Source organism: Lepisma saccharinum, chromosome 10, assembly GCF_977018435.1.
Source record: "Lepisma saccharinum chromosome 10, izLepSacc3.1, whole genome shotgun sequence".
NCBI classification, from domain to species: domain Eukaryota; kingdom Metazoa; phylum Arthropoda; class Insecta; order Zygentoma; family Lepismatidae; genus Lepisma; species Lepisma saccharinum.
Window position 1 is genome coordinate 42521587 of NC_139238.1, and position 24355 is coordinate 42545941.

At 38.2% G+C, this 24355-nt stretch overlaps 1 protein-coding gene across 9 annotated transcripts in view; it reads left to right on the plus strand.

The window, feature by feature from the left end:
• Window positions 1-5069: 5069 nt before the first annotated feature.
• Window positions 5070-24355, plus strand: part of LOC145993886 (uncharacterized) — a 70529-nt gene continuing 51243 nt past the window's right edge. For 4 of the 9 annotated variants that reach the window (XM_083129767.1, XM_083129766.1, XM_083129770.1 and 1 more), the window contains exons 1-3: window positions 5070-5218; window positions 10193-10304; window positions 12318-12404. In XM_083129767.1, coding sequence (XP_082985893.1) covers window positions 10201-10304; window positions 12318-12404 — 191 coding nt within the window. In that variant the 5' untranslated portion in view covers window positions 5070-5218; window positions 10193-10200. The remainder of the gene's footprint in view (window positions 5219-10192; window positions 10305-12317; window positions 12405-24355) is intronic. The other 5 variants (XM_083129763.1, XM_083129765.1, XM_083129769.1 and 2 more) reach the window with 2 other exon arrangements.

A 24355-nucleotide genomic window follows, 5' to 3' on the forward strand; every position in this document is an offset into this window, starting at 1 on the left:
TAAATTTGCCATAATCTGTGGCGGAGTGGTTAGCACAACCCGTCGCGACACCAGAGGTTGCGGGTTCGAATCCTGGCCTGAGCATGGGTTTTCTTTGTATGTGTCCCTTCATCAATTTCATCATATCATTACTCATCCTCATCGTCGCCATTAGCCAAACGTTGCAGAAAAGGAACGCTAATAAAAAAATCAGAGGAGAGGATTTATTACTTAGTCAACGAACAATTGAAAGCGAAAATTGTTCGTGTTGTTGCCTTTTCGCTCACAATATGCGATATTACGGACGTCTGTGAGCTAGCTCGGTTTGCTCCCTTCACTCGTGGATGCGATTCTTATCTCGATATGACAGTAAAACTACTTGAATGATTCCTCCCCGTGACACAAGAGCTGATATTTTGAAGGAAGTGGAGGCCATTTTGCAAAGTTACAGTCTTCCGTTATATTAAAACTTTTTAATAAAGTTATAATTTGTCCAAAGTAAAAATACTACGTGATGAAGTTGGAAACAGGTTTCAAGACTTCATAGGGTGCGAAGGGCAATAATCTTGTTCTGCTCTGCTCCCTTTTCTTTAAGATGGTGCGTGTGAAAGTCCTGACTTCGAATGGAACTTATTTAATTGCAGTGCAACTCGTATTGAAAAATAAATATTGCGAGGTGGGCTATCCTTGATTTTTCTTATATCTCCAATAGCAGTACCCTCGAATAAGCTATTTTGCTGTAGAAATTTTATTAATTTTGGTTGCACTTGCCTTGGTGAAAAGTTGTTTTCCATAATGAAGATTAATGAAACAGCCGAATGATCAAGAATGACTGACAAAACATTTGTTGTCTGCATTAAGAGTTTCATGCTAACAAAAAACTTATTGCAGACTTATGAGAAGCTTGTTAAAAAAAAAAAACAGTGAAATCTGTGCGAAACGAAACTTTAATTGCACACAAACAGTTACAATTGTAACCAATTTATACTCGAAAGTAACATATAAAATACTATAACCATGAAAAAATATGGGGGGAGGTCTATATAATTTACATATCGATGCTGCAATAATAATCACTGGAATCCCCCCTCCCCAACCCCATTGGGTCGAACCACTTAGTTCTGGATTTTAAGGTGTTGGGGTTCTAGATATGTGGCCCGGATAGTTTTGACATTATCGTTATGCGGCCCTACTCACGAATTGAGTTTGACATTGCTGGTCTATAGTACCTGTTGAGGAGATATATGCGTGTGTGTGTGTGTGTCATAGAACATCACTACTTCCAAACAAACTTGATGTGGCTCTTACAGAAACATCTGTTTTGGAGTGGAACAATGACGAAAAGTTTACACTGGCCTCCCCGATGGTGCAGTGGTAGCGTCGTAGCCTTGTTATCAAGGGGTTCCAGGTTCGATACCCGGTGGAGGCACATAGTGGTTCGGATTCAACTTTAAACTGTAGGTTCAGTCCCGCTTAGCCTTACTGTGCATAAAGTGGGCTTAAAACACTAAATCAATCAACCAACAAAACGGTTTACCGTTTCTTTGCAAATCTTCAATTAATGTAAAATTTAGTATAAAAACATAATTTTTGCTGACTTTCTAACTTGAGATTTAAAGACAAATTATTACTTCGAATTCTTCATTAAAAATAACAAAAGTGATATAAAATATTGGATAAAATTCTTGCCTTCGCTGAGAATCAAATTAGAGATGTACAGGTTAGGAAAGTGGAGGGAGGATTTCCTGGCGTCTTCCCCTTCAATGTGAATGGTGCCTCCTTCGTTCTACATTGCATTCAAAATTTCTTCTTAGTTTCAGATATATTTTGCATCCCCTATAGCATAATGGTAAAGGTGACCCTTGTAATTTAAAATATCCTGAGTTTGGTATCCGGTGGACGCCTAATAGTTAGTTCAATCCCACTATAAATATAGATCCAGTCCCGATTAGTCTATCTGTATATAAAGTAGACTTAAAACAGAAACTCAAGATACTCAAACGATTATCATAGGGTTGGCGGCGATTGGTGCAGTTAGAGAGCCCCCTCTGCTCAATCAAAATTATGAAACATAAACTTTTCAGTCAGTAAAACCATCGTGGTACGAACATTAAAATTTTTGTTTCAATTACATATTCGACGTTGATCTTGTCCAGCAGATTACCAATTGTGATAACTTTTCTCTTCTTTAAAAACTACACAAGGAAACAAGTTGAAAACGTAAATTGGACAAGGTTTCTTCTCTAGAACTGATTTTTAAAAGACCATGTCTTAGAGAAGCTCTGAAGGATATTCTATTCTTAAAACGCCAATCAGAATAAGGGATCAGCACTTATGTATATTTTCTCCCGCAGGCACGTGACCGACATCCTGTACAATAACTTGTAATATACTGAGAAATTCATTTTCAGGGGTTCTATTCCCCACTTTTTCGCCCTTAGATGGCAGCTGCTGATAAGGGATGAGCCTTCCCCCCGAAATAAAATTCTGGCTACGGCCCTGCTGTTCTGCATCGTGACTGTATGGTCCGATGCATCATGGTTTGAGCTCCGTCTACGGGACGCGCGCAGGTTCGAGTCTCTTAGGGGAAACGTATCAACTTTTCTCCTGAGATTTCGGCCTGTGTATAGGGCCGGTTGCCACCCACCATCGTGAGGAGATTGGGAAGCTATGAATGAGTCACGGAAACCTACAACAAAGATTAGGGGTTCGTCGTGCTGACCGCACATAACTGGTTGGACTGGAAGTGAGGCCTACAGTCGGTAGGTGGGCTCTGGCCCTCAGGGGCTGTAGCACCACGGGTTTACTTACGTATATTGGCGTAACCAAGTGTGGGTCCACAGAGGCTCGGCCTCTCCTCGAAATTCTGTCACTTTATTTTGGCCAATTCACTGGGATTTTTTTAAGAGTACTTTGTAACACGTATAGTGCTGATCTTGAAGATCATACTATAATTAGTTGGACTGAAATTTCACTTGGCAAGCAATCAATTAACATTGGGAAAAATCACAATAGGAGAGAGCAACTAATGTGATGCAGGAACTGGTCATGTTTCCACAGGGGATTCCCATCATCACTGAGAGTTTGTCCCCACCCTTGGCCGATTAGCCGGCCCCGTGGCGGAGTATTTATCTCATTTCGCTACGACGCCAGTGGTCCCGGGTTCGAATCCGGTCTGGGCATACGTGTCCTTCGTGAGCGTCTCTTCATCGATTACATCATATCATCATTAGCCAAGAGTGGCAGAAAGGCGAAGTAAAATAAACAAAATCAATCAATCTTGGCCGATTAAAGCTGCTGTGAACTCCAACGATGAGAACTGTGCAAAGGGACTTAATTCAGATCATAACAAAGAAAACTACTTCATCAAAGTGTATGTTCAATATTATACTATTGTTTCCTGACATCTTTGTTACTACTGTACATTTTGTTACATTGTTTTGTCCGTCTTTCTCCTTTTCAGTTTTTCCATATGTCATTACGCATGTCCACGTTTCCCCTTTTTAAATTCCAGGTAGTTTCGCTCCTGCCCATCTCTAATAGGGACTCGATTCGTTAATAGTTGAAATAATAATTGTTACTAATTCTTGCCTTATTATTATTATTATATTGATTTTGTATAAAAAAACACCCCCTTCAAAGGAAAATACTTTCTTTCAACTGATATTCTCTACCGCCTTCTTTACTCTCAATTGATAAAATTCCAACCTCAACAAGAAAATTCAACATAATTATAGTAGCCACTGTAATCAACCAAATTTATTCAATCAAAACTTTAGTCATGAATGTTCTGTCTCTGGAGCCTGCCACTCGTCTCGCTCCATGCAAGAGTCAGCCAGCAAGCAGAGAAATGGGAATTGCTTTGCCAGTGGAGAAATTTTAGCCTCCGAAACCAGAATTAAAAGAAACAGGTGGGTGTCCTTTTCCTGGAAACCTCGCTGCGGGAGTCACGCGGAGGGGAGGGGGTGGTGAAGGAAGGAAGGTTCTCTGGCCTCAGGCTTAGGACAGCCGAAAAGAATTCCTAGTCCTCTGATATGTCGCTAGGTGTCTCTGTATCGCATCGGGCCAGGAAACTACTTTCATGCCAACCTCCAGCCCACTCTTAAGCACTTTAATGAAGCAAAAGAGTGCCTTCAGATTAACGACGACATTAGAGGTCTGTTAGCCTTAACGAAGGTTGGAGAAATGCCTCAATGTGCTAATGTAGCGTTAACTTGATTTAACGCTTCTTCAAAATTTAACGCGCGTTGAGCGAACCGGGCATTTGCCATTTTATCAACTATAAAAGCGCAAACACAGATTATACTAGGTACTGCACGTATCTGTTGGCTGCACAGTGTACTACTTTTCCATGTTTATCCGGCACTTAACGCGTTAGGCGGAGGCCCGACCGCCACTTACGTTACACGGGACTTTAAGTGCTAGGTAACGTTAGGCGGACATTGAACAACCGCAAAATGGTGTTAAGTGGGGGATAAGACCAATAAGACGTTAAGCAGAGATGGTGCAACCGGCCATTAGTCGGGAAGTTGCGAATTTTCCCCGTCCCGAATATCGGGATTTAAAACAATTCCCGTCCCGACCCAAAAAATTCTGCCCCGCACACCCCTAGATTTAGAATGGCCTTCCAGAATTGTCCATCAGCAACGTGCAAAATGCAAGTCAAACAGATATGCTTTGTAGGAGATCCTTTCTCCCCTGAGTATCATGGATATAACTGTAGAACATGATCAAGTCGTAATTTACCTAAATTTCATAATCGAAGTATATTTCGATCATGATTGTCAGTATTCTTTGCTAATAGACAATTTGCATTACTTGTCAAAGAAAATTCCCTTAAGCAGGTATTGCTTATCGCACAAGATATTGAACACCAATGTCTACTGACCTCCTAGTAGTTTGTCTATGCTACTGACGTCGTCAGTATGCAAATCTTAGTTGTTAGGTTAGGTCTATTAGGTTAAGTTCTTTTAACATAAATACACTTCAGTTTTTCGGGACTTGAGAAAAGAGGCACTATTTATGCTGAGAGCTTGTCTATCATTCATAGCCTAATAGCAAATGTATATATCGTGACGTCAGTAGACGACGGTGTTCAATAAGGTGTCGGATAAGTGAGACCTCCTTGAGCTCGAGCGTCATTTGACCACGCCGCTAATTCCATCCTTCGCAAGTAAGCCGTAATACACCATTTTGATTCATTCGTGCATCTTTAAAGTAGTTGAAACATATCTTTATTGTAAGTATGGGTAATATACTTATGCGAGTAATAGACTCTTATGTTACATTTTCTTTAATGTAAATCTTATTTTTTCAATGCATATTTTACATCATTAGTGTATAGAATGGAGATGTCAACAGTTATCAATGGCGGGTCCTTCCTTGACGATTTGAAGTGAAATCACAGAAAATTTTATTATAAGACTAGATTTAATTTCCTATATTCCTGTTCTGAAGACCTAAAGTTGTTTTGTAGTGTTTGTAATTCTTCAATCGGTGTGCGTAACGTAAATCAAATTTGGAAGAAAGTAAAGCAATTTACTCCAGTTAGGTGACAGTAACGCGCGACGATTGTTTTGATGAAAATATCGTGTTTACAGCGAAACTTCTGAAAGTATAACAGGTTTTAATGTTTCATTAAAATTTCGGTAACCACCAAACGTCTCTAATTCCCTTATTTTCGTATTTTTCACATTGATACTTACATATTCTGCATTCGTAAGGATTCTTCTATTTCGCGTTTCGTTTTTTGCAGGCAAATAATCTCAATTTTCGAAATACGGAGTATTTTTATTTTCTTCGCTTTTGCTTCCGTTACACGCGATATGGCGGAGAAATCTTGACTAGCGTAGTCCATGATCAGTGGTTATGCAGTGTTGCGACCTTCTTCATAGCAAAATATCTAGGTACTAGTATGGAGAATACGTAAGTACGAATGTCAAAAATTGACGAAACTCGGAAGTTATAGGTGTCGTGTGGTGGGTGTGTTGTGAAATTGGTGCCGGGTGTTGAGGATCCGGTGGAGTTTTTGGTTGCACACGGGGTGGTGAAGAGAGGAAAGGAATGTGCAAAGTGTGAAATTGGAAATAATTGCGAATCATTGGCGCTAGCCCCACGAACCATTGGCGCGTGGATAGGTTAGTAGGGCCACGCAAAGGTTTCAATAGTGAAAAAGATAGCCCCACGAACCATTGGCGCTAGCCCCACGAACCATTGGCGCGTGGATAGGTTAGTAGGGCCACGCAAAGGTTTCAATAGTGAAAAAGATAGCCCCACGAACCATTGGCGCTAGCCCCACAAACCATTGGCGCTAGCCCCACGAACCATTGGCGCGTGGATAGGTTAGTAGGGCCACGCAAAGGTTTCAATAGTGAAAAAGATAGCCCCACGAACCATTGGCGCTAGCCCCACGAACCATTGGCGCGTGGATAGGTTAGTAGGGCCACGCAAAGGTTTCAATAGTGAAAAAGATAGCCCCACGAACCATTGGAGCGTGGATAGGTTAGTAGGGCAACGCAAAGGTTTCAATAGTGAAAAAGATAGCCCCACGAACCATTGGCGCTAGCCCCACAAACCATTGGCGCTAGCCCCACGAACCATTGGCACGTGGATAGGTTAGTAGGGCCACGCAAAGGTTTCAATAGTTAAAAATTGGTTTCGAAAAACATATTCGTAGCCCCACACACCATTCTCGGATAGCCCCACGAACCATTGGCGCTAGCCCCACGAACGATTCACGGATAGCCCCACGAACCATTCACGGATAGCCCCACAAACCATTCACGGATAGCCCCACGAACCATTCATGGATAGCCCCACGAACCATTCACGGATAGCCCCATGAACCATTCACAGATAGCCCCAAGAACCATTCACGGATAGCCCCAAGAACCATTCACGGATAGCCCCAAGAACCATTCACGGATAGCCCCACGAACCATTCATAAATAGCCTTAGAGATACTGGGCGAAAGGGGGGGTTATAGCCCCCATCAACCTCACATTGAGCACGCCACTGATCCTGTGCACGTCATGTTGTCGCAAGTTCGTAATCAGAAATGATGAACAGTAACTCACGTTTATTTACGTTCTAGAACTGTTACACAGTTACAAAACCGCGTATTTGGAAACACTGACCGGTTGTTACGTCATGAAACGCTCGCAAATATTTGGTTCACGTAGTAGACGGACATCAAGGGAACAGCTTTCGTGCATTGGAGTGACATTAATGTCGAAAATTACATGATTTACCGGCAAAAAAATTTCAACGAGGTGAAAACAAACTTCCAAGACCTTCCTAAAGTATAAATAAACCCATTTCGGTAAGTACTTTCTCCTGTAAAATTGAAGAAATACGTTTTGGGGATACGAAAATTTTACCAATGTTTCTTCAGGTATATAATGGTTGTTGGTCCACTACCCGCTCGAGAATTAAATTTATTATCTTTAGTAGACATACTTCGATGTTTTAGTTAATATAAGATTTGTTCCATCGCGAGGAAAGCTTATTTGATCCCAAAGTATGGCCCGCTTAAGTAAAATTCTGCTATCTCCAGGGTGCGAAACTCTGGGGGTTTTCCCCCCACCAGTTGATCTATCTGATAAATGAGCTGGTCCTATGTGCATTTGGCGTGAGTGGTCCCAGATGCATTTGCCGGTGGGAGCCCCCAAAATTTTGGTCTTGTCCCTGCAATGTGAGGACAATTGGGGATACTGAAAGTGGTGGACTGGGACTCGTAACAGTTTACTTGCACATTTGACTCTTTTCACTCGCATGTCAAGTTTGTTAAAAGCTGTTGCAACATGAAGTTTTTTTTTTCTATCACATAAGTGAACTGTGTACTATTTGTGTGTTTTGAATTGCTTTCACACATGTTGCAACAATGATTCCAGTCTAAATTTGAGTATGTCACATATGTACTGTCAACAGAAAATTGCTGCTGTTGGAGATTTACATGAAAATTCTTTGAACTTGCATGTTATACTGAGACACAATTTTACCTGACCTTCGTGGAGGAATGGTTTACGATGCCAGTGGTCCTGGGTTCAAATCCAGGCTTGGGCATGGACATCTTCACTCGTCCTCATCTTCGGAATTAGCCAAAAGTGACAGAAGAGCGAAGTAAAATAAACCAGATCAAATCACACACACAATTTTAACATTTGAAGGGCTCAGGGGTAAAACATGGTAAGGGACATTTTGGTTATTATAGAGTTTATTAAGCAGTAAGTTATTAAAATTTCAGTATCCACCAAAAGTCTGAAATTCCTTTATTTTCTTCTCTTTCACATTGGTATTTACATATTCTGCATTGCTAAGGATTCTTGAAGGTGGGATTTCGTTTTTTCACGACAATAATTTCAATTTTCCACATTAATTATTGTTTGTTGGTTTTTCGGTGGAGTTACACACAATATGGCGGGTAAATCTTTGCTAGCGTTGTCTATGATCAGTGGATGTGCAGTGTTTCCAACCTTCACCAAAAAATACCTACTTTCGTGTTGCTGATTTTGAATTTTTTTCCAGTTCGAAAACCCCACGAACCATGCACGTAGCGCCACAAACCATTCATAAATAGAACCATGCACAGCAAGGTAGGTTAGGCAAACATAGTTAAAATTGTCATGTTCTTGCAAAACAATGGCGTGGTTGGAAACACTGACCGGGGGTTACATAATCTTCAAAAATATATGACTTACCGGCATAATAAATTAAGCGATGGGAAAAAACACTTCCACGACCATTCAAAAGTGTACAGAAAGTCAGTTCGGTAAGTACTTTCTCCTGTAAAATTGAAGAAATATATTTTGCGGATATCAAAATTTTACCGTAAGGTTATTAGAAGCTATGCTGAAAATATGTTTTTGGGAGCGAATCAAGAATATAGAGATTGTCTCCAATTTCATTAATTTTTGGTATACTAACTTAATTTGGCCTTCTAATCACCCCCAGAGGCAGAGGGTTTGGAGGTGACAGGGGAGGAAGGTATGTAGTAAGCGAAGTAAAATAAAGCAAATCAAATTTGCATCGGACTCATTGAACCCTTCTGAAATTAGTAAACACGTCACAAAAACAGGTAAGAATTAAGAATACAGAGAATGTCTCCAATTTCATTAATTTTTGGCATAGTAACTTAATTTGGCCTTCTAATCACGAATCTGTTGTTGAAATGCAGGGGGTCCCGTCTGGAAATAAGGGAAAAAGCCGATATAATTTTTTTAAAAAAAAAGGTGTATCGCATTGTTTTATGATCAAAATTTTAACTAAGCTTGCCTAACCTAATTTTATCGGAAATGGTTCATGGGGCTATCCGTCAACGGTTTGTGGGGCTACCCGTGCATGGTTTTGCAACGTATATAGACGTAAGTATAATTTTTTCACGTGCCACACCCCCTATACGCCTTCATGGTGTGGTACTATGCACAGGGGAGCACTTTACCTTTTTTTACCTTTTACCCCCGCATTTCAACAACAGATTCGTGATTAGAAGCCCAAATTTAGTTAGTATGCCAAAAATTAATGAAATTGGAGACATTCTCTGTATTCTTAATTCTTACCTGTTTTTGTGATGTGTTTACTAATTTCAGAAGGGTTCAATGAGTCCGATGCAAATTTCATTTGCTTTATTTTACTTCGCTCCCAATGAAAATTGCATGACATCTAGTGGACACTGGTTCTTTTTACTTTGTGACTCAATAATTACCAAAATGTCACAATGTTTTACCCCCAAGCCCATCATTTAATGCCTTTCACATTTTTACCACTCTGCCTTTTCTATCAAATATATAGAAATTTTAGAGTTCATTTTAATGTTTCTGTTGGGTCATTCCATTCCAAACCATCCAATAGTGGTTGCGTGACCATTTTTAGTACATAGGTTTGTACATGTTTGGAAAAATGGCTGCCCCAGGAGAACTAAAGACAATACTTTTTTTTAACATTGGTTTTGATATCTAGAAACATGTGCAAACCTATGTACTAAAAAGGATTTTTTTTCTAAAATGGTCATGCAACCAAATATTTTAAAATTGGTTGATTTGACATAGAATGACCTATTGTAACAGCAACTTCTTCCCATGACTGTACATAACTTGAGTACAGGTTCTTTTAAATTATAATTTATATTTTTGTGTTTGTTCACGATGAAGATATCATTCAATGATGTTACTAATATTCTTCTGCTTTGCTAATATTGTTATTCATTGTATTCCAGGATAATCAATGGCTGACGATAGGGGAGGACGTGGATTTGGACGTGGCCCAAGAGGGCCTGGTCGTGGAGGTCCCCCCAGAGGCAGAGGGTTTGGAGGTGACAGGGGAGGAAGGTATGTAGTTTTCTCTGTTCTTTTGATCCTGGAATATTTAGCAACTTGCCCATAGTTTTGATGGAAATGGTCAGAATTCTCAATGTGGAATGATTTTTATAAGTTGTACAGGAGGATAAAATAAAAGATATTTAAAATATTGGAAATTGTTGTGAAAGTAAGTTTGAAGACTTTTTAAATACAAAGTATAAATTTACAAGAAATTACTGAAAAAATCCTTGGACATCAGTCATTTCTTCTTCTGGAACAAACATTCTCTATGTATTTTCCACAACTTCACTTTCATATTGTTGATGCACCATATTTCTATGTTAGTCCCATATAGTTTGCTGCACTTTTTGTTCTCTTTGCACTCACGTGTCTACTTCGTTGATTTGGAGTCTACACCATTTGTACTAACTATATTCTGGAGCAGGTTACAGTGTGGTGTATGGTCATGTGGTGCATGCTAACCAATCAAATTAATGTTGAAAACCTCAGGAAGGCATTTGTTTAATCTTCTGAATGTTAACACCGCTTTTCTTGCATACATGTATGTAGTTGAATGCAGTTTCCTTGCACCTTCTTTCGTTGCTTTTTGAAAATTGGAAAAATTACAGGTAAGAATTTACAATATAGAGAATGTGTCCAATTTCGTTAATAGTTAGTATACTAACTAATTTTGGCCTTCTAATCACAAATCTGTTGTTAAAATTAGGGGGTGACGTGTGCAAATTGTACATGGCTAGCCTCACGATCCATTTCCAGTTAGGTTAGGTTAGGCAAGCTTAGTTAAAATTTTGGTCTCAAAACAATGTGATACAGATCTAAAAAAGGAAAGAAATTCCACTTACATCGGCTTTTTTCCCGATTTGCACATGTGACCCTGCATTTTAACAACATATTCGTGATTAGAAGGCCAAAATTAGTTAGTATACCAAATATTAACGAAATTGAAGACATTCTCTATATTGTAAATTCGCTCCAAATTACAAAATTTCACTTGCCCCCCCCCAATTTTTTTTTTCCCAGTTTCTAACATCACCCCCAAATTTGATTTTTGTTATTCACATGATGCAGTATTGTCTCTCTCAAATTTAAAAATAATGCAAAGTCTTGAACCATGTTGTTCTCCTATTATTTTCAAAATAACCACTTCTCACTTCTTTAGAGGCTTGGATGAGGTAACCTGTTATTACATACCACATCATACAATTTAATAAAATAAAAAAAAAAACATTTAAGGAAATCATGATAGTACCCTTTGCCTGACTCGAGATAAAATGGACCATTTTATATTTTAAGAAATATTTGTGGTAAACAAAAGATCAAAATCTCAGCACAAATCCTAATTATTGCAAAAGAAAGTGTGGTAGAAAGAAGGCCATCTCATGTTTTGAAATTCCTAAAATGAGCATTCTGCGTAATCTCACAATACATGCTTCCATCAAAACAAAATATGCTCTGGTTCCAATTTCACCTTTCTGTGATAGTTCCTGAGATATGGATAAAATATAGGTACTTATTCCATAGGATAAGCAGCTGTTTGAAATTATCTTATAACTTGTCTTTGAAGAAAGAATCTGGTCTGTAGTTACATCCTACCAAAAAGTACTTGATAGTAACATATTTTAATTTTGTATGTCACTTGAGGCTTATATTTTATTACTTTTTTTTTCAGAATATGTATAGCTAGCTGTATTTTATACAGTTTGATTATATTGAGACAATTTTCAATACAACATGAGACAAAAGTATTGTTTGTAGCCAAGTGTACATAAATATTTGAATCATTGATTATGTATATGTGTGGTAGACATTACTGAAAAGAAAAGAATCTTGACAGTTGTGTGTCTGGAGTAGGTCACTGTTTCATTCTGTGATAAAACTGAAATACTGGCAGTTGATGTTCACATTTTAAAAAGTAAGTAGGCATGCAGAGTTCAAAACTGAACAAGTTTGACATGCAGTGTAGGCGATCGAAAAAATTACATATTGCACGATATGTAACAAGCTCTGAATTGTTATTTTCAGAGGAATCCGAGGTATGATGAGAGGAGGCCCGAGAGGTCGAGGTCTACGTGGTGGACCGAGGGATGGCCTAGGGGGACCACCAAGCAGGTAGGGTGCAAAATGAGCACTTAGTAAGGAACCAGACAGTCGTTGTTACTTGATTTGAAAAAGTGAACAGCCTTGCCTAATTGTGAAATCTTTTTTAAAAAAACTTGTTTTTCATAGCAGAAATCCTCTATAAATTCTAAGTATTTGATATGGGATCTACCAAAAGTCATATATATTTTCTATGGAAGTCAGAAGCCAACATTTGATACATTTTCTTTTTTTTATATCTCAGGAACTGTCACAGAGATATAGGTTGTTTAATATCTTCTGAATTATAGCTTAGAAATCTAGAAAATAACATAAATAGTTCTTTTGTTTGAGGTCAAATAAATATTTAGTGTGGTTCTTAAATCATAGTGAAGAGCATGGTTTAATTGAAACTATCTGGCCTTGTGAACCTTGTGAATCCAGTCATTGTGTGACTAGGAACATGCTATGCAGAAACATCAGTCACAATGTTTTGTTTATGGAAAGTTAGCACATGGCATCCATGTGTTACAGACATTATTGCTCATTTTAAGAATAATTACAGACACTTGTCTTGTGCATGTTGCTTTCTACAGGAGTTGGACAAAATAATATGAACATGCACCTTATATGGTGTGGAACCACCTTTGGCTTTGAGAACAGCCTCAATCCTCCTGGGAATGGATGCATACAAATCCTGGATTAGTAGTCAGTGGGATGCTATACCATTCCTCAACAAGAAACTGCTCCTATTCCTTGAGATTAACTTGCAGAGGGAAACTGGCCTGTACTCTGGTTTCCAATACTGACCACAATGGCTCGATATTATATTCAAATCAGGAGATTGTGCAGGCCAGGGAAGATGTGTAAGTGAGTCACCGTGCTCATCAAACCAACCTTGGACAGTGCCAGCAGTATTATCGTTCTGGAAGATGGTATCCCCTGCTGGGAACAATACCATGGTCACCATTGGATGGTGCCATGGTCATCTAAAATGCCTTCATACACCTTGGCAGTTACCTTTCCTTCCAGTGTGACCATAGGACCCAATGAATGCCATGAAATGACCGCCCACACCATTACACTACCGCCACCATGCTTCACTGTTGGTACCAGAAACTCTGGATTGTATGCTTCGGCTGGTGTTTTTTGTGCTCCTGACACCATTGAGGTCTCAGTTTGGCATTGTCCTGCGTTACAAGAGGTTTGGCAATAGCGGCTCTGCCATGGATATTTTGTTTATGCAGTTCTCGGTGCACTGTTTTCGTTGACACTGAATTCTCAACGTTCATATTCAGCTCGGCAGTCACTTCGGTTGGGGTGGTCTTCCTCTGAGATCTAACAATTCTCCTTAATGCCCTCCTGTCTCTCTGTCAGTTTCGTCTTTCTGCCACAATTCTGTTTCCCAGATGTAGTTTTCCCCTGCACTTTGTATGTCGTCATGATACAGTAGCTTGTGATACCCCTACTAACTTTGCGACCGTTGTTACGGAGCACCAACAATTTGCTCTTGTTGGAAGTCTGTAAGGTCCGACATAATGGTAGCGCAATAAAACACGAAGCAGTTCACAGGCTTACTGGTGACTCATGCCTCTAGCAGAGGGATCATAGTACACAGAGAAAACAAAAGACTCGTTCCGTGAATGCCAGTGCAGTCAGCACTAAACTCTGGAAATGGGGCTCATCTAATCGGGTGTTCATATTATTTTTTCCAGCTCCTGCATTACTTTCTGTTGACCTTGTATTTTTTTAACTAGTGCAGTTTGAAACAACTCTGTGTGTGTAATAAACCTACTTCCTAGTCCGTATGTTTTGTGCAAGGATAATTTTTATGAATCACACAAAAATCAACTTCAGAAATGTCTCAACTAGGAACCTTGATTGTTTGGTGTATATTTTTTTCAAATTTGGTGGGTTTTTCTTTCAAAATTGGTGGTTTTTATTCTTTTCTGAAAATTTGCATACTTACGAGGGGCGATCAGGTTGCTCTGACCCCAACATAGAAAGAGCGTCAATAGGGTTTCAATTTTTTTTTATTTTTCAACATACTCCCCTGCAACTCCAGTGCACTTCTCCCATCGGTGCTCCAACACCTGGATACCTTGCAACGAAAGAAAAACAACAACTTCCGACTGGTCCTCCAACCATGAGTCCACAGCCCGTATCACCTTAGAATCATCAGAAAATTTTTGCCCACGAATATCATTCTTCAAATGTTTAAACAAATGGAAATAACTTGGGGCCAAATCTGGGGAATAGGGTGGGTGGGACAGCAATTCGAACAATGCAACTGCCCTCGCAGTGCGTGAGGTGTGGACAGGTGCATTGTCCTGGTGAAGGAGCACACCACGGGTCAACATCCCACGCCTTTTTTTCTTGATGGAATCATGTAATTTCTTGATTAGGTCACTGTAGTATGTGCCAGTGACGGTTTGGCCTCTTTGTAGATAGTCCACAAGAAGGACACCCTTGCAGTCCCAGAAAATTGAGGCCATCACCTTCTTGGCTGACGTTTGCACATTGACCTTCTTCATTAGTGGAGAATGTGGGTGTTTCCACTCCATTGTTTGTGATTTTGTTTCTGGGTCAAAGTGATGGACCCATGTTTCATTCTTAGTTATAAATCGGGCAAGGAAATCATCTATATCAGCACGAAACTTATCAAGAAGTTCTTTACTGATGAGCACTCGGGTGCGGTTCTGATCTGGGGTGAGGTTTCGAGGGACCCATCTTGCAGCAATTTTTTTAATTTGAAATTCCTGGGTAATTATGTTTTGTACAGTGCCATATGACAGGCCACATATCTCAGCAACATGACGGATAGTGACTCTACGATCCTTCAGCACGATATTGTTCACTTCGTTAATGTTTTCAGTCGTCATGACAGTTTTTGGTGCTCCACCTGCATGTCCATCCTCACACGACTCTCGCCCGCAATTAAACTCACAACACTATCTCTTCACCATACTGTATGAAGGAGCAGTATCCCCTAGTGTATCCACCAAGTCCTCATGAATTTTGGATACCATCCACTACGTCACAAACTATTTGATCACCGCTCTCACCTCAATTTTCTCCATTCTGGCACATTGACACAACTTCACTCAGTTAAACCCCTGTAAAAAGGAAACTACGTTAATCAGACGTGCAATTCAGAATGAAAGCAACAACAACAATAACAAAATAAAAAATCAATCATAACGTCATTCCTTCTATGGTAGGGTCCAAGCAACATGATCGCCCCTCGTATTTTAGCACACTTTTCTGTCAGGAATACCTAAAATGATACCTTCATTGTGTTTTAAAACTAGTATTCTAATATGTATAAGTCATGTGTTTTAAACCACTGAATTAGCACTTGCTTTAACCCATTATGTACCAGCGTCCTATAAATAGGACAGTTAATTTCTTAATTTTTATTAAATGTAAAACTAAGTTTATGAACAAGCAATTGTTTTAGTATTCAATAAAGCATATTAATAACTATGTTCATAAATAAAGATAACAATTTGGGTTGAGAACAGCATAAGTAAAAGTACAGTTAATTAAAGCAATATTTAGTACTATGTCATGCTATCAGTTTCATGAATCTAGTTTGCAAACAATATGCAGTGGGCGTGTAAAAATGCTATATATAACTTTGAAAGGGTTTCCATACGATTTATATGAAGAATATCTCAAAGCCACGAGGTTTTTGCCTTTGTGGAATGGTAATGAAGTTTGCTGTCCTATTTATAGGACGCTGGAACTTAAAGGTATCAATTTCATCTTTTTCCTCACAGATGTCTCTAGCTTCGTTGCAACAGAAGACAAACGAGTAGCTGCGTATGCATAGCCATTGTGATTTTTGCGTGTCAGGAGGTAACAACTTGCATGTTGCAGTGTCTGTTATCTATCATTTACCTTTGTTGACATGTTTAGGAAGGGGCTTACAGCAAGTGAAATAAAGGATATTCTCCTTGATCCAGCCATAGCTGACAACTCTGCAGAACTAAGTGTGGTGGTTCTGCCTCCCGATAATGACATCATCATCGATGAAGATATTTTTGAAGATGATCAAATAAATGATGTGGAGGTTGCAGATGTTCCTGGTGGGCTACTTCTGCAAATTGTACCAAATGAAGAAAACACAGAGTCTTCTTCTTTGAATGTGGAAGAACGTGAAGAAATCCCTACACCTGGTTGCAGCAAAAGAAGAAAGTTACGAGGGGGAGTGAAGAAGAGGCAGCTATCAACATGTGATGTAAATTGGAGGAAATGTGACCCACTGTACATCAAATTGCAAGTTGAAGGTCTTTGTGCAGAATCACAGGTAGCCGATATGGAAACTACATTGGCAGGCAAATCTCCGCTTCAAGTTTTAGAAATGTTTTTCGATTGCGATGTTTTGAATTTGATTACTACACAGTCTGTGAAGTATGCAACAGAAATAAAAAAAAACGAATTGCAGTTGTCTCTATCAGTTCATGAGTTGCGATTCTTAGGGATTCTGTTACTATCAGGCTATCACGAGGTGCCCAGTGAGAAGCACTTTTGGAGTGAAGATGATGATTTATGTGTAGATATTGTGAGAAAGGGCATGCCAAGAAATAAGTATCTCAAAATTAAGAGTTTATACACTTCAATGATAACAGAAAAGTGAACGAATTCAAAGATGATCGATGTTTCAAAATCCGTCCACTATTCGAGAAATATTTGTCAGTGGATGAAATGATAGTGAAATATTATGGCCGCCGTGGACTGAAGAAATTCATTCGGGGAAAAGCAATTCGATTTGAATATAAGATGTGGGCTTTGTGTGGTGAAAGTGGATACTGCTTTAATTTTGACCTATATTGTGACAAAGACATAGCACACAATGAAAGAGAAGACTTAGTTTTGGGTTCCCGTGTTGTGCTCAATATGTTGGAACCAATTCAAGAGCGAAACAGCTACTGGGTAATTTTTGATAATTTATTTACCAGCAGAGACTTACTTGTGCACTTGCGAGACAAAGGCATTAGAGCTACAGGTACGTTGAGACAGAATCGCCTTAGTAAGTGTCCCTTGAAGGATTCAAAAGAATTGAGTAAAGATGCAAGGGGCACCTTTGACTACTATTTTGATGTGGAAGGAGAGATACTATTTGTCAAGTGGAATGCTAATAAATGTGTTGCTATCGGTACCAACTTTGATACTATTGAGCAATTGTGTCAAACATCACGATGGAACAGAACAGCTAGAGCGAAAATTTCCATCCCTCAGCCACATATTGTAAAGACATATAATAAATACATGGGTGGCGTTGACCACCACGACTGACTTGTAAGCAAATACAATGTTTCTGTTCGAGGTAAAAAATAGTATTGATGTCTGTTTACAAGAATGCTTGACATGGCAGTTGTAAATGCGTGGATTGTGTACAGAAAGGTATCACAATCAGGAATGGACTGGCTGGAATACAGAAGATCAATTGCAGTGACATATTTGAAGGCAGGACAAGGACGTCCATCTGCATTTGGAAAACCCACGAAAACATCATCACAATCCACATTTCAAGATGTGAGGTATGATGGCATTGGACATTATGTTGTGCGAGGAGATAAACAAAGAAGGTGCCAAGGACTGAACTGCAAATCTAAACCCTTAACATTTTGTGAGAAATGTCAGGCAACATTGTGCAAAGATTGTTTCACACCTTACCACACACAATAAGCAACCAGAGTTCCATATATGTATTGTTTCCTTTTCTTATGATTTGAAAATGTATGTGTATCGTATGTATCAAATGTAATAATCAATAAAGAGAGAAGTAGCAATACAACTTTTAACCAAGCTATAAAACTTCTTATATCATCTTAGGTTCTGTCAGAACGGTGCATATGTTGAGTATGATACCCTATTGTACCAGCGTCCTATTTTTAGGACAGCTATTTATATGAAACTGGTAACAGATAAATTTTTTATTGCTGCATGGATCACTTTAAAACAACCTCCTTAACATATCCAATCAGAATTTCAGCCAATAAAATCAAAAGAAAAAGTGTGGTACTTAAAGGGTTAACAATGTTTAAATTTTCCGATTGATAATGGATTGCAATTAAGCCAAAAAAAATCATTTCACTTCAAAAATGCTTTTGTTAGTAGCCTAGGTTAAATAATTGAAATTATCAGGTACGTATTTATTATTAGCCTAAAATGCATTTCTAGCTGTTGAAATATACGATCTCATACACTTTGCAACATACTTTTCGCTAATAGATTACTGCATAATTGCTGCCTTGTGGCTTGAAAACCATAGATTAAGGTTCTACAAACTTTAAACAATAATTAACAACATTTTGAAAGTTCCACACAATTTTCTTATTCTCCTATATGCATTGCGAAAATCTTGCTTTATTATTTTGCAAGCAGTTCTATGTATTATTTTCTTGTAGTTTACCATTATTACAAGCATAAGGAAACAGTTTTTCGTTATGACGTTTCAGGAGAACACACGCTCCCTTCATCAGACATTTATTTATATTTTGACTAAAGATACAGTTATAACAATGGTTAGCAATTTTTTAAACAAAAATAATCTGTTATATAATGGATGTTGTCAGTGTTACATTGTTGTAATATAGCAACCTAACTGTGAAAAGAAGCAGTCTGTTTTATTTTTATTTCAGAAAAAAAATTTTGATCACATTATTTCTTATTTAAAATTATGAATCCCAAATATCATCAGGTAAGTCAGTCATCATTGTTTTCACAAAGTCTTGATGTTTTCTGTTACATTAAATTTTAAAGATGGTGGCTTATTTTCATTATTTAATTTATTCCAGTGTTGTTCTGCAATGAACGAAGCTTCCCAGACATTCAACTCTGTTTCCCGTCAATCTTTTTAAAACCTTTCTCTTAATCAAATGTTTATCTTCGATGAAGTGAGCTGACAAACCTGTTCTTGGGTTTAGATTTATAATGTCCAAATCATGTTCGTGCCATTTTCCTTGCTGTTTCTCCTACATAATAATTTGGACATGAACAACTTATATTATATATTCCTGTGGTTTCCACATCTGGTAGAGAGTTTCTCATTTTGAATTAATTAAATGTACATTCTAAACTTCTTGGTGAACTAAAAACAATTTTGAAATTAAATCTTCTAAAAATTTTTACAATTTTATGTGAGAATCCCTTGTGGAATGGAATGCACACAAAGTTCTTTTCAACAGATTTTTCATGGTTGTCTGTATATCTCTTTTCCTTTAGTTTTCTTGCAACTTGTTTTTTGAATGAACATGATTTGGACATTATAAATCTAAACCCAAGAACAGGTTTGTCAGCTCACATCATCGAAGATAAACATTTGATTAAGAGAAAGGTTTTAAAAAGATTGACGGGAAACATAGAGTTGAATGTCTGGAAAACTTCGTTCATTGCAGAAGAACACTGGAATAAATTAAATAATGAAAATGGGCCACGGTGGCTCAGTCGGTAACGTGTCTGACTACCATGCTAAAGGTCCTGGGTTCGATCCCCGGCCGGTTCAAATCCGGGAACTTTTCTAACGATGGAAGCGGCCCCGGCACCCACCCAGCATCAAATAACATGGGTACCTGGGGAAACCTGGGGGGTAAAGGTGGTCAGGGGTGTGGTGCTGATCACATCACCCCCACTTACGACCGGATCAAGAAAGTGTGGGGCATTACCCCCACACCCCCTATACGCCTTCATGGTGTGGTGCTAAGCACAGGGGAATACTTTACTTTTTTTTTAACATAGATCTAGTATGGAGTTTTCTTTTTCACAAATGGAGTAAGCCACCATCTTTAAAATTTAATGTAACAGAAAACATCAAGAAACTTTGTGAAAACAATGATGACTTTGAATTACCTGATGATATTTGGGATTCATAATTTTAAATAAGAAATAATGTGATCAAAATATTTTTTTATCTGAAATAAAAAATAAACAGACTGCTTCTTTTCACAGTTAGGTTGCTATATTACAACAATGTAACAGTGACTACATCCATTATATAAAGGATTCTTTTTGTTTAAAAAATTGCTAACCATTGTTATAACTATCTTTAGTCAACATATAAATAAATGTCTGATGAAGGGAGCATGTGTTCTCCTGAAATGTCACAACGAAAAGCTGTTTTCTTATGCTTGTAATAACCATTAACTACAAGAAAATAATTCTACAATTCAAGCAATGCGTAGATACAAGAAAAACTATAGTTCTTATATATCTTATAGAGCTGAGCCAATACCACCATTTGCTAATACTTGTATAAAATAACAAAGGCTAGTTAACGAGTCATGCTAACTCGTCACCTCACTAGACACGTATTTAGAAATATATAATTTGGGGAGCCAGTCCGAGTAAAGTGTCTCAGAAATATAATAATAAAAGTGTTTCTATTTAATACATTAATATTATTATTGGTTGATACGTAATAATATGTAAATTAATTAATTAGTACATAATTTCTCCGATGTGTATGGAGTATAGTTGTACGTAACCACAGACTAAAAAACGGAGGAATGACTACGTTAATTCCAATTTTTTCTTTCTATCTTGACTAATAAATATTTTTATTACATAAATAGTAATATTCATCATCTAGCTTACTTGTAGTTAAGACCGCTAAAATTTGTGTAAAAATAACTATCCTGTCAAGGAAAATTAATGTCTAAAGAAGTAAAAAATTGAATATTTATTGAATACCAAGAACAATGATGGTATGTCCATTTGTTGAAAGGTAAAGTTCCTGTTAAATATTTTATATACATTATGTACATAAATCTTTAGAGGAACCTTCCCGATGGTGTAGTGGTAATGCCGTCGCCTTTTAATCAATAGATCCCAGGTTCGATACTCGGTGGAGGCGAGTTTGTGTCATAAAACTGTGGTTTGTGTCCCACTTTAAACTTTAGGTCCAGTCCCGATCAGCTTATTTTCCTTAGTACTGTCATTGAAAGCCGTATGTTCCCAATCTAATCTCGGCGGAAATAATTGATTTGCTTTATTTTACTTCGCTTTTTGTGTCACTTGTGGCTAATTTGCAAAGATGGGGATGAGTGATTATGTAATGAAATTGATGGATGTACACTTGCAAACATCCATAATTAGGTCGGGTTTCGAACCCCGGCATCGTAGCATGATGGGTTAACCACCCTGCCACGGGGGCCAGCTTTTGGCAGAAATACATAACCCTCATTGGCCGATACCGGCAGTCACGCAAAAGACAGAAGTGAAGTGGATAAGTATAAATTGCTGATTCCCCTTCCCGCTTGAAGGTAGATATGACCAAGCTAATTTCGCAGTGACCTTCATCCCTCTTTTCCAAGAACTCCACAACTACCTGACCCGGCATTAGTGCAGCGGGGGTTTAAAAACATCCACCTATCTTACGACCACGATCTTCAAGCAAGAATTGGCAATGAATGTTTTTTTTCCTACAGCGTTAACTAAGCAGTTACATGCCTTCATAGTCATGTTTGGGTTCTGCTTCCCAGGGGTTTTATGCAGTGTTTCTAGTAAAATCTATGGAACTTCCTGGGCTGATCTCCCAATCTGTCACAAGGAAGGGTGAACGAACTTTTAAAAAGGACAAATGTTGAGATGAGCTGATGCCTTTGCCTGCTTTTTCTAGCCACTGAAAATCTTTGGTATCGGTAAAAGAAAATCAACCAATACCAGGAGATGATTTTCTTTTTTAAAAAAATGCTATGAAAAAAATTTAATGCAGCTTCTTATTCTTAATTTTTACATTTATTTCTAAATTGTTATTTGGCTGCTGAATCACAAAAATAAATTTAGTAGTTTGTGCCAAAGAACTTCCTTCTGTCTTTCGTCGTTTCATTGCTGAAAGCAAGCTGGTTGTGAATGCTTGAACTAAAATAGTGCCATTATCATTTATTTTACTTTGTTCTTATGCTTATTACTAGAAGTCTGTCTGTTTACAGAATCTTTGTTCCCATTGAACTCGCCAATTTTAATATTTACATGCGATATTTTGCAGATCATTGTAATAAAGGCATCTTGTAGGAGCATTCAGAAGGAAATGAAGCCGACCTTCTACCTGTGTCATTGAAAACCTGCTTGAGAGATATCTTGTTAAAATGTTCACTTCATTTTTATCAAGATGTTAACAAAACATAGTCAGATTTGCAACTGTGAATGTTGGATTTTAACTGTATTTTTCATTTTTAAGCACAGAAATGATGGAAAATTCAGGAATATATAGCACGAAAATTTGAATTTTTTTTGGAAATTGAAGTTTTGAAATTTTTAGTACATAAAAATGTGTGTAGAACTTACAGCACATACATAAGTAATTTTTTTTGTTATCTTATTTGCACAAAATCGAGGTGTCTAGCCATACATGTGATTTGAAACACATCCATTATTTCAGATGTTCTTTAACAATAGTGTTTTTGGTCAGAAAGGTATTACTCACACTCATTATCTTAGGTTTGAATTCTGGTTGAGCCTGCATTTTTCACTCCAATGTGTCTCTAGATTCACATATTCAGTTTGTTTTTAATTAAAAACCCACAAGATTTTGTATGAAAACAACAATTTCTATGAGGAAATTGTTTTCAACATAAAATAGATTGAGTCTTGTTATACCGGGTTTTCGTAAATGATTGTCGGGGTTTCCTCATTGTTGTAATCGATGTGGGTGAATGACACGGTGAACACAAATGCACGATATTGTTGAGAAACTCAACAAGTTTTGTTCCTTATTTGTTTCATAGACCTCTGTCTCCTGATTCTGCCGCCAGGCGGCAGTTTTCCAAAATGGCGGATATTACTAGCGAGAAGGCATTCTGTGTCCTTGAATATCACGCAACGAGGTCCGTTACAGTTGTGCAACGACATTTTTGTGCGCAATATCGGAAAGATGCACCGTCAGACAATTCGATTAGAAGGTGGTATGCACAGTTCAAATAAAAAGGTTGCATTTGAAAAGGCAAGAACAGTGGTCGACCATCAGTGTCGGAACATGATGTGGAGCGAGTTCGTGAAACCTATCTACGGTGCCCGAAGAAATCGATTCCTGCTAAATCCAAGGAACTAAACATTCCGAAGACAACATTATGTAGTGTTCTACGAAAACGGCTAAACATGGAACCATACCGCCTAAGTCTGCATCAAAAGCCAACACGTAAGGACCGTCGTGTACGGGAAACGTTCTCCAGCGATATGCAAAATCTCATGGCTGACGATAACAATTTCATCGAGAATTTAGTTTCCACTGACGAGGCGACATTACACCTAAGTGGAAAAGTAAACACACACAATGTGCACATATGGGGAACGGAAAATCCTCATCCTCATCAGGTTCGGGATCATTGCTTAACAGAAAATTACCACAACGTTGGATTGGGCGGAGTTATGAGGATGAAAACCTTTGATCATGGCCTCCTCGTTCACCTGACCTTTCTCCTTGCAATATTTTTTTATCTGGGGATACGTAAAAGATACCGTTGGCCATTACCCACTACCATTGAGGAACTGAAAACACGCATAACGAATTCTTTCAACAGTGTTACACGTGATATGCTATCCAGAGTGTGGCAGGAAATGGACTATCGCTTGGATATCTGCAGGATATCGCGAGGCGAGCACATGGAACGTTTATGACTTTGTCATAAAAACTTGGTGAGTTTTCTAACATTTTGCAAAAAATTGCATGTATCTATCTTTATTACGTAAAATACAGTGCTTGTTTGTAACCCCGACAATCATTTACGAAAACCCTGTACAATATCAAACAGGCTCTTAGTTCCTGCTAATGAAAAGCCTAGGTTCCCTGAGTACACATTAATTCTCTCAGACACTTATCAATACAAAAATTGATTTATCCCAATTGGATCCTATCTTTACGTAAGTTCAGTGGAATAACTTTCTACTCTAAAAAACTTGCATATACAATAATTTTGCTTGTTTAATTATGATAGGTATGGGACAATTTTACTCTTGTCAGTGTGTGCCAATATACAGAT